Here is a 14435-nt window from a genome sequence, read left to right on the forward strand (position 1 = left end):
TCTGTCGTCGTCATCATTATTATCATTCCTGCCGAGGTCATTATCACTCTCAGTTTTCCTACATCCTGCCTCGCTAAGGACGGGTAGATCCCCTCTCTTCACAGCGTGACTGGTGGAATGCTGTGGGAAGCAGCTGTCATTACTTTAAAGGAGGGCAGGCTGTGGAAAGCCAGATCCATGGTGGAGAGGATAAAAGACTAAAGGGAACCGTTTAGCTCCATAATCTGGCACTGAGCCCTTTAAAGCACCGTAAACAGACCTGTTCAAATCACCCTCAGCGAACGTGCCTCTACTTCTGTTTCTTGTCAGTTACTGCTGTCCACTTTTGTTTACCTCATTACTTTGAATATCTATCTATCTATCTATCTATCTATCTATCATTTCTTTCTTTCTTTCTTTCTTTCTCTGTTTTGCAGCGCTCCCTTGTGAATGGAGGCCGACTAGTGGCCCATTAGCCCGTCTCATCTCAGTAATCTTTCATCACCATTGGCTGCTGGCAGGACAACCTTCCTGAATCCAGCCAATAGTGGTCGCTCCATATGCACCTAAACCACTCCCTCCTGTTCTTAAAGAGCCCCCTTGTCTTCAATGGAGACTCAATCCCCCCTCGCCGACTTACTCAGCCTGAGTGCGCTCTCACTGCTGCTGCTCTCCATCCATCCCTCTTATCTTTTATTCTCTTTCTCTGTCCACCAATCCCATCATCTGTGTTCTACCTCCTCTCGTTGCTCACCGTTTCCTCTCTTCATCTCTTCCTGAGGTTCTTTTTTTGTTTTTTCCTCTCTCCTCTTTCTCGGACCACCACTTTTCTTCTCACCGGCCGTACTCCTGAGCCCGAGCGTGCGGCACCTGTGCAGACTGGAGTTTGTTGGGCCGAGGCAGAAGGTTTTTCTTTTTTTTTCTTCTTCTCTTTTTTATTTTTATTTTAAGTGTGCAGGTTGAACACAGGAGGTAGGGGAAGCAGCACCCGGGACCACCTGACCAATATTTATTGAGAATATGAGGAGATTTAGGAACTGATCTCCTGCTTCAGCTTTTCCCCAGCTGTTTATCTGTTGTTGTTTTTGAATTTTTTTTAAAATTGCAACATCTGGAATGCTTAACAAGGACTGATGGATGTTTCCGAACTGTGTATCCCTGACCCTCTCTGCTACCACAACCAGTAGGTGCTTCTTTATACAAATCCCTTTTTTCCCTTCTTGGTTAGCTCATCTAAACTTTTCTGTCTCTCTCTAAGTTGATAAAAATTGTTTAAAAATGTTATAATTTGTTTCTTTAAAAAAGCAAACGAAACTATTTCCAAAGACAGGGAGTTGCTCTTGTTCATGTACAGGACATCAGAGCTGAGCGGTGGCTGCTGTGGCGTAGCCTGCAGGGAGACCGGGGAGCTGGTCTCTGTACAGCTCTCTAGCTTCTGCATCAGGATCCAGGGTTTAAACTCAGCTCATAGGAGAGAGTCACAGGCAGATTAATGCAGCCGGTATCCCGTGCACTGTCCTACAGCACCAGCCGGTGTCCCGGGGAAAGTTAGTTGTGACTGTACTGTGTAAGCGTGACACAGAAAAGTGTGTAACTGAAGAAGTAGATACATGTCTGTCTGTGTTACTGATACAGCTCATCTCATTTTATTGTCATTTATAGTTTTTATATAAAATTGGTGGTTATGATTAAATAACACTGAGAGTTTAGTAAGTTTGGTCACCTCCAAATGTGGCACAGTATGTGAGTAAAATGCAGTTAATACGAACAACAAAATGTGCACTTTAAAACTTTTTTTTTCTTGCGCATGCATATGGTTATTGTGCATTTTCTTAGCTCAAAGGCAGGGATCAAGCAGCTTTTTTCCCTAACAAATGAGAAGTTAAAGAAACTCTCAAATCTCATTTGGAGCTCCAGTCTTTATCATTGTTACAGTTCTTGGATACCTGGAAAGATTCACTGGGATCCTCTTAATGTTAATCTGTAGATGGGATTGGAAAGGTTTAATCTGCTAAGCACTTTTTACAGGACTGCGATTAAGGATATTTCCAACTCTGCAAGGCTCCACAAAAGAAAAAAAAAGGGGGAGCATCTCCTGAAGTGTTAAACAAGTGTTTATTCTAACTGCATCAGAGCTGCCACTGCACATAATCAAAACAAATGAGATCCTATCGGTTTGTATTGGTTGAGCAAGTGAAACGACAAAGCAGCTTTGGTTAGAAGCTGTTCGCTCAGTAGAAGTATGTGTCGTTTTAATGCACTTTGCACATGCATCAAAAAAAGCTCATTTTGGTGTTAAGTGTATGTAGTTCTATTGATCACGAAATAAAATGTATACACTGCTGCTGCTGCTCATGATGACGATGATTCAAAGCGCTTCAACACTTCAGTCAAAGGTGTCGTGCACACCTTGAAGGATGTACATAAATTTGATTTATTCACTGTAATCAAATGAATCACATAAAATTCCTTTTGAAAAAGGATGTAAATCATTTCCAGGCTGGAAACTTCAACCACAGTTTTGTCAGTTGTTTTGATATTTTACATAAAAGTAACAGATCTCAATTAAATACATCTGTTTCAAGCATCGTCTCTGAAGGCTCTAACTTTTAATATCACAGTTAATTCGTGGTGGTTTTAAAACACACAATCGCAAGGCTTTCATTTTTACACTCAAAAAACCTTCAAATGAAAACTCTGAAGTTTTAATTACATCTTTAAAGAAAAAAAAAACTATGCCAAATAGAAATGATTAAAAATGACAAATCCTACGATATGATGCTATTAACCCATCGTGACCCCAGACTGTGTCTGTGTCCATCTATGTGTGTGTGTGTGTGTCTGCATTTATGTATGCAGATAAAAAAAATATGCATGCATGTGCTGACAAGTGAGTAGCTGGTTATGCATGCTATACCTGCATCCTTAAATACTTGTTAGGTCATATTTGATAGGCCAGCACTACACTAACACCACAACTCTACATATTTTTACTGGTTCTGCTTGAGATGAACGATTCTACACTTAGAATTTTTTTATTTAAAAATGTATTTGTAAGCGTTAAAGTTGCATTAACCATGTTGTCCTACATTTTCCCACATCGAGAAGTCGCACGCTGAAAATCTGTGTGCTCAGTGTCACATATATCTGTGATTAGTTAGGTTTGCCTCTGCTTTCAAACCCTTGGAGACTTTTGCCTTACAACTATCATACTGGCCCGAGGTGAAAGGTCAAAGGATTTTAGTGCCCAGCTGTCAAACCACATTTCTGATGCTAAAGCAAATACCTGCTTTGTCAAGAGACCAAAATATTAGTTACATCTAGTGATTTATTCTTTATGAAAATGTGCACGTCGGGATCGTGTTTGCGTGTTGTGGACCAAAATCACAATAAAATGCAGCTGTACATAATTGCATATGACCTACTATTTGCATCAGCCTCCACAGGTGCTCTCCACTATTTCTTGTCAGTCAGAACCATCTGCTTTAAAATTAATGGAGGCAGTTTTGAATTAAGAGTCGCATTAGACACGTTTTTTTACACATATTGCTTTATTCTTCTTTTACAATAACTGCATTTTTTTTTTTAATTATAGAAATTCTAATACTTATTAATTAACTTATTATTAACTGACAAAGGCGTCACATGAAGATTAAATATACTGCTTGCTCAAATTTTTTTTCAACTTGTTTTACCTGCTATTCCCACAGGTGTCCTCCCCAAGTAAACAAACAGGAATGCATAAGCGACCAAATGTATGCAGACACAGATAGACTGGGATCTAATTTTAGCCGTCCGATACATAGAAACACCTGACTGTGTCTGTTAAAGAGGAGCACATCATCTTATCATACATTGCATCTGTAATTTGTTACGCTTAACACACGGGTCTTGCTGTGATTAAGATGCACCCGCAATTTATTCTTTTTTTTTTCTTTTTTTTTAACACTTGGTGTCACATACGGATGCTTGAGGTAAAATTAATTTGATTGCAACGGAGTATTTAAAACCCTGAACATAAGGAAAATAGTACCTGGAGTTGCCAGTTGTTTAGGGGAATTCAAGCATTACAAATTTGCAGTGAGTGCAGTTCACTATCTGCAATCAGTGTTTTTTGCAACATAAAACATGTAGTGGCGGATTTATTTCCATCCATTCGTGATCGATCTTGCACTCATTGCTTCTTTCGTGTGCTGTCCAAGGTTCGAGTTTGAATATTTCACTTTATGTGTACTCACAGCTCCCGGCCACCTTTTTGCACTTCACCAGTCACCGTTTGGTTTGTGTCAGACTGCTTGAAAAGGATCCAAACCTTACACAAGGGCTGTGATCTCTACCAACTTTGTTTGATAGTTGGCTGATCTGACCAGCAGAACTGACTGGAAAGCCAAAAGAATCCACTGACGGATGGAGGGAGCAGGTGGTGGGAAAGTGCTGCGTTGTGTTGAAACTGTGGTGAGGGGGGGAAAACAATCTGCTTCCTTCCAACTTCACCACCAGCTTTGAGTTTTCATAAAGCTGACAAAAACTGGCCGAGATAAAAACAGCTCTGAACGTGTGAAGTCGCTGCTGTGTTTTCTCATGACTGTCGCGTTCACTGTTAGCAGTGGCTACTCCTTACGAGCCGAGCTTTGTTGGTTCTGTGTGATGGCACGAGGGGAGAAATAGCTTCATCACATGTCATGACCGCCCCTCTTGTTATAGATATATCCTTTAGGTGGCCTGTTAAGACTCTGAGTTCATCAGGCTGGAGATGGACACCTTTTTTTTCTTCACCTGCTGTTCAATCAAACATGAATGTGCCTTTCAAGTGCTCAGGCTGAGTGTAAGCAGCAGTGAGAGGACTTCTTAGAAGGAGTTTGTTTTATTGATCAAATGAAATTAACACACACACACGCACACACACAAGGAAAGAAGCAGTGTGCGTCTAATCATGGAGTGCGGGTCAGCCGGCATGTTTAATTTAATGGGCCTCATCGTAGCTTCACGAGGTCTCACATTGTGAACTTAATTCCTCTTCACCACGTTAATTTGCATTGTGTCAATTGACCGGAGCGCTTACTGTATCAGCTTGAGTCTCACTTGAAATTCAGTCCATGCTCTAATACCATTAGGCAAATGCAAAGTTGTGTCATTTACACATTTGGGGGAGAAAAAAAGGGGGTGTGGGGGGTGGAAGGGGTAGGAGGGGTGAGAGAAAAGCCAATTTGTGCCGAACAAGACTCGCTTGTGATTATCAGTGGATGTTATTACTGTGGAGAAGCAGACGTTTGAAGGTTATGTTTCTGGGCAGTAATTGAAATGCAAAATAACATTAGGATCGATGGCCATCTCTGTTTATTTATGAAATCAATATCGTAACTGTCCCTCATGAGTCCTTCTCTGATTCCCAATGACGGCTTAAGTCTCTGCTCGTTTATTCTTTCTCCCCCCGTAACCTCCTTCTTCTGTCTCTTTTTAAAAGGCAGTTAGGGGTGTGTTTGACTTTGCAGAGAGAGCAATTTCCTAGAGGTGCTGGATGTGTATGTAGATGGGGGTTGATACTCCAGGTAAGGAGACATCATCCATGTGGGAAATCTATGCAGTCTCTCCTCGTGGCAGTGACATTGAAGAGGCCATATGCTGGAAATTCTCTGTATGGTATGTGCATGTGTGTGAGTGTATGCGTGTGTGTTAGAGAGATAGAGAAGAAGAAACAAAGTATATCTATGTGATGCAAAACTAGTGCTGGGACTTACTACCTGAGATAAAACAACATTAAAACAAATATTTTTAAAAATGAAGGTGTCAGAGCAAAATAACTTACAGAATGACTTTCCAGCTTTGCAGCACAAGTAAAGGATATGCTTGGTTCCACAAACTTATCATCAAGCTTTAAACTGTGGTTTTAAAACAGTTGCAAAGGAATACAATCTGATCCATTTTAAACCAGAATCACTCAGTATTATGTACAAGTCTGTGTGTGGAATGCACATAGTCGAACATTAGCATAAACACATATTAAATACACATGCAAGTACACTAAACATAAGCTCAAATGTATCCGAAAAAGAGGGAATAGATAAATCAGTCACACAACAATGCAAGAAAATCCGAACGACTTCAGGAATAAGATGCTCCGAAAAGAAGAAACCTTCACCCTTTAAAGGCAAATACAATAAATACTTCTGTTCAGTTGGTAGATTTTTTTGTTGTTGTCACATTTAACTGTAGGTTTGCGTTTCCTTGACTGAATCTGCAACGTTGTAGCAGATGATTATTAGATTATTAGAAATCCTCTTTCATGTGTTTGCTTCTATCAAATCAGCACATTACAGGGATAGCTCTTTTAAATGTGTATTCATTATAAATATATGAGGGGAAAAAAGCGATATTCGCAGCAGCGAAATTTAAGAACACACACATTTTTGATGACCTTCATTTGTGTCACCCGCATGTTGTTGTTACCACTTAACACTTGGAGACACACGCTACCCCCATTTTCCCACTCGCATGACCATTCATTTCCCAGACACCGCGGCCACTGACTAACAGTGTAATCTATGTGTCAGGCGGGAAGGGGCACTCCGTTTAAAGCTGATAGAGTTTGCCCCAAACAAGGACAGCCTATCATAGAAAGATTAATGAACTAATTTCATGCATGGCTCCTTGCCTCTGTCCTTCTGTGCTTCCATGTTCGACTGTGTGTTCAGCACCGTGATTTACGCTGTGTTCCCTGCTACAAGCTTAACCCCAAGCTCAACAATAATATTTCCTTTATGCGGAAAAGTACACGGTAAAAATTTGGAGAGCCGTATATATTCACTCCTTCACCCAAGACAAGGACAGCATGAGGTCATTTATGGAGAACTGTTTTAAATATGCATTTTCTTTTTCGTGTTTGAGTGGCGGTGTAAATTTATCATGCTGAAATTCAGGAGGCTAGACAACATATTTCATGGAGAAGAGGTGGATGGATTCAGGATTTATGTTGGGAAGCTGGGGATCTGCGGCTCTGCCAGCATGAGGAGGCATGCCAAAATACACACATGCACATGCAAACATCTGAGATTTCAGCTGCTCTGTCGGGACATTTTCCGCACCTATCTCATGTTAGCTTCAAAAAAGAAAAAATGGTCAATGATCTGAGCGTGCATCACAGTCCTGTCGCGTTAAACATTCTGGACGACTGTATTTTGTCGTACAGAGTAGTCTCTTGACGTGTGGTGGACAGACTGGAACGCGTGCATCTGCTGCTCCGTGGTGTCCATTGTGGGACTGTGTGGGCCTCTCAGAACAGAGAAGGCAGGTGACCTTCACGTCTGTCTGATGAGTCCTGCTTGTCTGCTCCGTTTGTACAATTTTTCTGCGCAGCGGAGCAAACACTACCCCATTAGGTATTAGGTGCAGTGCATGTGTGTGTGTGTGTTTTTTTGTCAAGGGAGTGGGACAGGTTGAGGAGAGTCAGGCTGTGGTTTGAAAACTCTATGTCTCTTTATATTGGGGCTGGTGGGGGGGGGGGGGGGGGGGGGGGGGGGCGACCAAATTATGAAACTATGAAGCTATTTCTGTCTGCACGAATTGGTGGTTCGTGCCATTATTTCATTTCGACAGATTTGAAAGGGCCCATTAGAAATTTCCATTAAACCTAACAAAAAACATCTCCCCAGCGTTGCCGTGTGCTAAGTGTGGAATGAACTACTTTTTACGTATGCCACAATGTGCTATTCCATAGGGAATCCCCCCCATCTGGCTGCAATGATGTATTAACTATTACCAGGCTGGTCTCTCTCCACTTCAGCTTGGAGAAAATATATCGTCCAATTGACTCTAGGTGAATGCTGATTGCTAACAAGATTTAACATGAGTCATCTGAGTCTTTTATAAGCCACAATATCCTTAGAATGAAGGCTAACACAATGCTGTATCTCTCAATCTCGCACTATGTTAACAGTCTCGACTGATTAAAAATGCATAAGGAATGTCTGGGGCCCGTAAGAGGAGGGTTTATTTTTTCATGCCTCATCTGGAACAGGAAGGAAGCCGAGGATCAATAGATCTGATCTGGGCCCAGGGGTAGAGGCTATCTCCTCCTCTTTTTCTCTTCTTCTCACTACTCGTTTGCAGTTAAAAAAGAAAAAAAAAGAGGTTTCTTGGCTTTAAATAAACACTTGTGCAAAGGAGGCAAAAGAAGGAAAATGCATTCGGAAACACAACACCATATTTAAAAAAAAAAAAATGGAGACAGCTCCTGGCAGTAAAAAAAGCCAAAAAGTTCAGACTGTAAAGCAGCATTAGCTTGCTATTAGTTTCAAACATTCCCATCACGCCTTTCCGCCACTCTCACCCCATATTTATGACTCATAAGAATTTAAGGGCTGAAGTTCTGTAAGATCAACACCAACTGTGACAGACAGAGCCAGCAGTTCTAAGACCAACCCGGGCCTCATTTCATGCTTCGTTTGAGAGAATATTATTGAATTACAGCAAGGAGCGCAACATACACTGGCTTTGCGGCCTCAAAGAGAAATGACTACCCACCAGTAGCAGTAATCGTTAAGTAAACAAGCATACTTATGGAGTTATAACATCACCGTTAAGCAAAGTGTATAATTTCTTATAAAGCTTAACAAGGCAAATAAAGAATACTCTCTTTAGCTTCTACCCTGCATTATGAGGATTTTTTTTTTCTTTAATCCTACCTTTGTAATCTTTATGATGAAATTCTTGGAATAAGGCACTTCCTCTGCCAGCTGTAACCCAGCACCTCCACTGGCAAAATAACTGGGACTATTGATTGGGTTATCTATTACCCACAATCCTCCATATGCTGAGTGTAACACCTCTCTTTGTCCATTAACAGCCTTCTGAAGTTTCATTCATTCATTTACTTCTGGCAGCCGACCAATTGTGGGCATTGTTTGCAAGATGTATGGGGCATCTGTTGACATGGTCGTTAGTTACCATTTTGCCTGAGAGGAATGAGCTACTGCACTATATCACTTGGCATTCCGGCGCATTAATGGTTGTGTGTGTAAGGCAATCTATCAAACTCAGGTGAACGGGCTGATGAATTTCTCGCAGAATGAGTGGCGGATGATGGTAGCAGGCAAGACTCGGTACAGTCACGGCGAAGCTTTTGTGCTCTGTTGTGCTCTGTTGTTTGGTCCTCTTTTTTTTGAGAGCCATTGCGTTCTTTTTATTTAAAGAAAAAGTTTTAAAAATGTGTGAAGAAAATGCGGTAAAACGGTTAATATTTTTAAAAAGTTTGCTAATTATTAATACTGAGATATGTTACTTTTATGTTATTAGTTTGTGTAATAAAATATTATTTTTATGCCAAAGCTCAGTGTCCCCTGATGTGGTTTCTATGCCAATATGACAGTTTTTGTGTTTTGTTTTGTTTTTTTCCAAATCACAATCACAATTTTTTTCCTAAATCCAACCAAACAACTCGTGGAAACAAAAGTTGAAAACAACACAAACCATGGTGTCCTTCTGCCTACTTATATATGTGCTTTAAAACAAGTGGTTTGAACTCCACCATATCACCCAATGCTCTCCTTTTCTTTTCTCTTTTTCCTCACACACAGTCAGTCAAAGCAGATGGCTGCCCTTCTAACCTTGTTTCTCCTCGAGGTTTCTCCCACTTAAAAGGGAGTTTTTCCTTCCCACTGTCGCAAATTGCCTTCTCATAGGGGGGTTGTCTGATTGTTGGGTTTTTAGCTCTTATACTGTGGGGTCTTTACTGGACAGGATAAAGCATTTTGCGGTGACATTATAAAAATTCAGTTGAACTGAATTAAACATTCATTTCTTTTCAAAAATTTGGAAAACCATTGCATTCCCTGTAAATTCAGTTTCAAAACTGACTGACATTCCGACTCTGTTTGTGTTTCTCCAGGTTATTAACCAGAATGCCCTCCGAGGACCGGCACTTATCCTCGAGCTGTGGTTCTTATGTCAAAACTGAGCCTTCCAGTCCTTCCTCCTCGCTCATAGACACTGGCAGTCACCACAGCCCCAGTGGCAACTCTGACGCCAGCGGCGGCTACGTTAACGTTGGCAGTGGACGGTCACACACTCTGGACTCCCCCCCAATGTTCAACCCAGGCATGCTGGGAGGCGGCAGCGCCTGCTTACGCCGCTACGAGGAGTGCTCCGGCGGCATGGCCGATGACTCGCCAATCAAGTGCGAGTACATGCTCAATGGAATTCCCAAGAGGGTGTGCCTGGTGTGTGGCGACACTGCCTCGGGGTACCACTACGGAGTGGCCTCCTGTGAGGCCTGCAAAGCCTTTTTCAAAAGAACGATCCAAGGTATTTTCCCCCTTTCCCACTTTTCCTTTCACATTTCACTGACTCACCTGAGCTGTCAGTAAAACTGTCTTTTAGGTAATGGGTTCTTTGTATTTTTGTTACAATTGGAGACAAGTAAAAGCACAACCGCAGCAATAGAAAATATGAGTAAAAATGTCTGCTTTTTGGATTAACTATAACTTGTGAATACTTAGAAAAATGCTCTGTGGTGCTCCCATTTACTGCTTAGACCATGCACTGCATTTTTGCATTTTTTGTTTGTAGCTGTTTAAGTACTGGTTTATTTTAACTACATTAGACACAATAATATTCATTCACAACACCACAGCTAACCAGATAAATCAGAGGATGTGGAGAACTGATCGATAGAAGAGAAATGAAGAACCCACACACGTTAAAAATTTTACAGTTTTCATTTTATTTTTTATTGGTTTTTTTCTGTGGATTATCAGATCAATCAATATTGACGGCCTCTGTTTTTTGGATTTTCAAAATAAGTAGCAAAAAAGAAAACCACTTGTCGATAGGTGTTACCAACTCACAGACATCAAAACAGCGACAGGTGAACAGCGCCAGATAAAAATGTTACATTGTTATCTTTTTTTCCCTTAAAGTGGCCATAAAAAAACAATGATTTGTATTTCTTAATATGTTATTCTAAAAAGTAAATTATTGCTAAGGTTGTTACATGAAAGCATTGAAGTAAAGAGATGAATAATTTTAGTGAAACTGAATTTTAATCAAACATAAATTTATACTTAAAACAATAAATTCCTGACTTTCCACCAGTACTTTTAAGCAAGGTGTATTTTCACTCTTGTCACAATAGAGAAGTGCTACTTTTTAATGATTTTAAATACTTTACGTTCACTTGAATACGTGGTCGTGCGTGTCACAGGTTCCTCAGTGCTTTCATGGGGCTAATACGATGTGGTGTCTACCGCAGGCATTAGGCCCAGACCGCAAATCTGCTCTAGTTTGTGATTTTTGATGTCTTTGCATGCGAATCATACATCTGGCACCGAATCTGCCATGTGTGGGATCCGTTCCAGAGTAATCTTTTGGACAGAGATAATGCGCCACTTTTTTTTTTTTAATTTGATTTGCAGCATTTGTGTCTGGATACATGGAGTCAGAGTGAGGGCACATTAAGTCAGGCAAATTTGAAAAGTATTCTGCCTAAATCCCTCTCAATTACTGAAGCACGAAGAAACAGAAGAAGCATCTTTCGGCACTGTTTTTTCCTTTTATTTTATTGGCTTTTGTTAAAATCCAAAACAGCGCATTACTGTCAGAATAAAGATGGAAAACGTGGGACTGATGTGAGAGCTGGTTACCTCACTTGGTCTTAAGAGTGAAACTCTTCGGCACTCTCTCTAATTACATCACATGTTTACAAAATTCTGACTTTTTCTAATAACTCTTAATGTGATGATGACAAATATACCAAGCCTCATCCTGATATATATAATTTTTCTTTTTCTTTGGCAGCGAGGTTTTTTTTCTAAAATTTTCTAAAATATCCTATTTCTCATTATTAATTATCAGACATTTCTAAAAGAAAAACACACACAAAAAATAGAGACAGCAAAGACATATTTTCCAAAACTTATTATTTATTTACATTTTTTTGGCTGCCCATTTTTAGGAAGGCCTTTCCTGGCTTAATTAGCCTATATGAAAATGGCTGGATTGTTTTATCTTAGGAGAATTTTCACTTTTCATGTACAAGAGGCTAAAGCATCTTTGGATCGGGAGCATCAGAAAATGTAGGAAACCCCTACTTTCTTTCAAGTCATCAGCACAATATCTGTTGTTCAGTCCGCATGCTACACTTTGTTGGGTTTTACTGAATGTTTTTGGCCTTCTGTCCAAATCCTGCATGCCTGTTTATGATCAATCATTGGTAGTTAAAAGGCTGCTCGTGCCCCAGTAATGCTGATGTGTGACTTTGCATTGTCTTGCCGAGACCTCTCTCTCTCCTTCTCATCTTCTTCCTCGTCACTGTAGTCTTCTTCTTCTTCTTCTTTTCACTCTCCTTCTTGGAGGACAGGCCTGTAATGAGCTTAATCTGTCCGTCATTCGTCCTGAGCCACGGGAGTTTCAGTCAATAACAATCAGTGTTGGGTGACTGTAATTAAGAACCAGGCATTTCATTGGGAGAAAGTCAAGAAAGGAGGGTGGGAGGTGTGGATCCGTTCCTTTTGCCCCCAGGCCCCTCAAGCCCTCACCCAAGGGGAAGGAGATGGGGTCCAATTAGAAGCAGAGGCACGTGTTGTGGTGGCAATAACAGAGGAAGGGAACAGCGAGACAGAGACGCTGAAGAGTCCTCTAAATAAAGGCGGTGGGACGAGGGATGGGGTAGGTGGTCATTCACAGAGAGGAGAAGCTGCTTTAATGGAATGGTAATCAGGAAGGGGGTCCCGGCCTCGGTAAAGGAGGAGGACAGGAAGAGGTCCAACTTGAGTGGAGATGCACGTGGATAATAGCATAGCATAATAATATATCAAAATTTAGAGGGAAAATAAGAGAGGTTAAGGAAGGTTATTAGAGTGGTTGAAATGTCCTTTGAGAAATAAAGGTGGACACAAGACCTGATTAACTAAGAGGGTTGCCGACAGTGAGCTTTTAGAGGTAGGCAATTTAAGTCTATTGTGGACCCTCGTCTCACCCACCCACACCCAACAAAAAACACACACATGCAGGTCATATTTGACCTATCCTGTTATTTTTGGATTACTGTTTGATTTTGAAGGAAGAAAATTTGATATCCAAGCAAGTTCATCAACCTCAGAAGGTCATGAAATATTGCATGTATGTAGTACAGAGAATAAGTTCAACATTTCAGGCATGCAGCAAACTGTAATGTTGTCTGCTTGTTAAGGCAAAGCTCAGAATCACTGCCTTCAGTTAGTGAAAAATAACATATTGCTCGGTGCTCTACAACAATAGAACAAACAGCAGACGTCAAGGAGGCAGCTGAAGAAAGATGAAAAAAATGAAAACTATTGTGTTTCATTTTGTAAAACCGGAATTTTATACTCACAGATTTATTAATGCCTTTCAACATATCACATCATTTTCATCATTTTGTGCTTGTGCAAAATGTGGTTATGTGATTTAACATGAATTAGATTTTCTTTATGTATACAACATGCATCATATATAACATATATATATATATATATATATATATATATACATATATATATATATATATATATATATACATATATATATATATATATATATATATATATATATATACATATATATATTTCTTTTAGTTATTCATTTATTCTTAATTGTCTCTAGTGTGAATTGTGGGACATTACTGTGCATTAAAAAGTATTAAGTGTACTCATTAGATTATGTAATTTTTACCATAAGAATTTACCCTCTAGTATTCGCACTGAGAATAAAACTAAAGTACTATATATTAATACTGCAAATATTATAACGCTCTTGCTGCATGCAGTTAGTTTGCAGTGTAGTATGCAGTACGGTACATGGCGTGCATCTCTACATACGAGCGCTGCAGTGTACTTTATTTCCCCTCTGCTAATGCCTCTCAGTTTAACAGACTTTACCTACCCCGAATCCAGCAGCAGCCTCTGCCAACATGCTGGCGTGGTGCCCTCGGCCCCTAACTGTGCGTGTGACCCTGCTGGCACTTTCGATGCCAGGGATCCTGACAAATGTTGGCACCTTCTCCTTGACCAACAGGGGGTTTTGTGTGTGTGTGTGTGTGTGTGTGTGTGTGTGTGTGTGTGTGTGTGTGTGTGTGTGTGTGTGTGTGTGCGCGCTCCTCTGGCAGACCTGCAACAGACAACACCTGGTTTGCTGTTTTTAGGTACCATTAATACATCTCTGGACTTACGGGATATTGTTCAAACAGTCAATCATGGGGTTACGGATACTTGGGAAAGAGGATTTGTCACTGGATTCTTGGTGTCGTGTCAACTTTTGAAGTGTGTGCGTAATGATTTGGGGAAAAAATAAATAAAAAAAAACTCTTAACCGGAATCAGGTGAGAAAGACGGGCAGCGGTTAAATTCCAGCAGATTCAATATGTCTGCATTTTCTGGCTGTTTTTGGATCTGAGTGATTAAATTGCATAGGAAATATTTCCATAGTGAGCCAACAACCGTCAAGAC

The 14435-nt window shown here is 40.5% G+C and overlaps 1 protein-coding gene across 1 annotated transcript in view; it reads left to right on the forward strand.

Moving 5' to 3' along the window:
• The first annotated feature begins 531 nt into the window (after positions 1–531).
• Positions 532–14435, forward strand: part of LOC147312506 (steroid hormone receptor ERR2-like) — a 42576-nt gene continuing 28672 nt past the window's right edge. The window contains exons 1-2 of the mRNA XM_086263946.1: positions 532–1162; positions 9863–10278. Of these exons, the coding sequence (XP_086120072.1) occupies positions 1113–1162; positions 9863–10278 (466 nt within the window). The 5' untranslated portion in view covers positions 532–1112. The remainder of the gene's footprint in view (positions 1163–9862; positions 10279–14435) is intronic.

This window comes from Aulonocara sp. 'chitande type north' Nkhata Bay, linkage group LG15, assembly GCF_057382095.1.
Source record: "Aulonocara sp. 'chitande type north' Nkhata Bay isolate Kocher_YH1m ecotype deep benthic linkage group LG15, A_spYH_male_GT1.1, whole genome shotgun sequence".
NCBI lineage: Eukaryota > Metazoa > Chordata > Actinopteri > Cichliformes > Cichlidae > Aulonocara > Aulonocara sp. 'chitande type north' Nkhata Bay.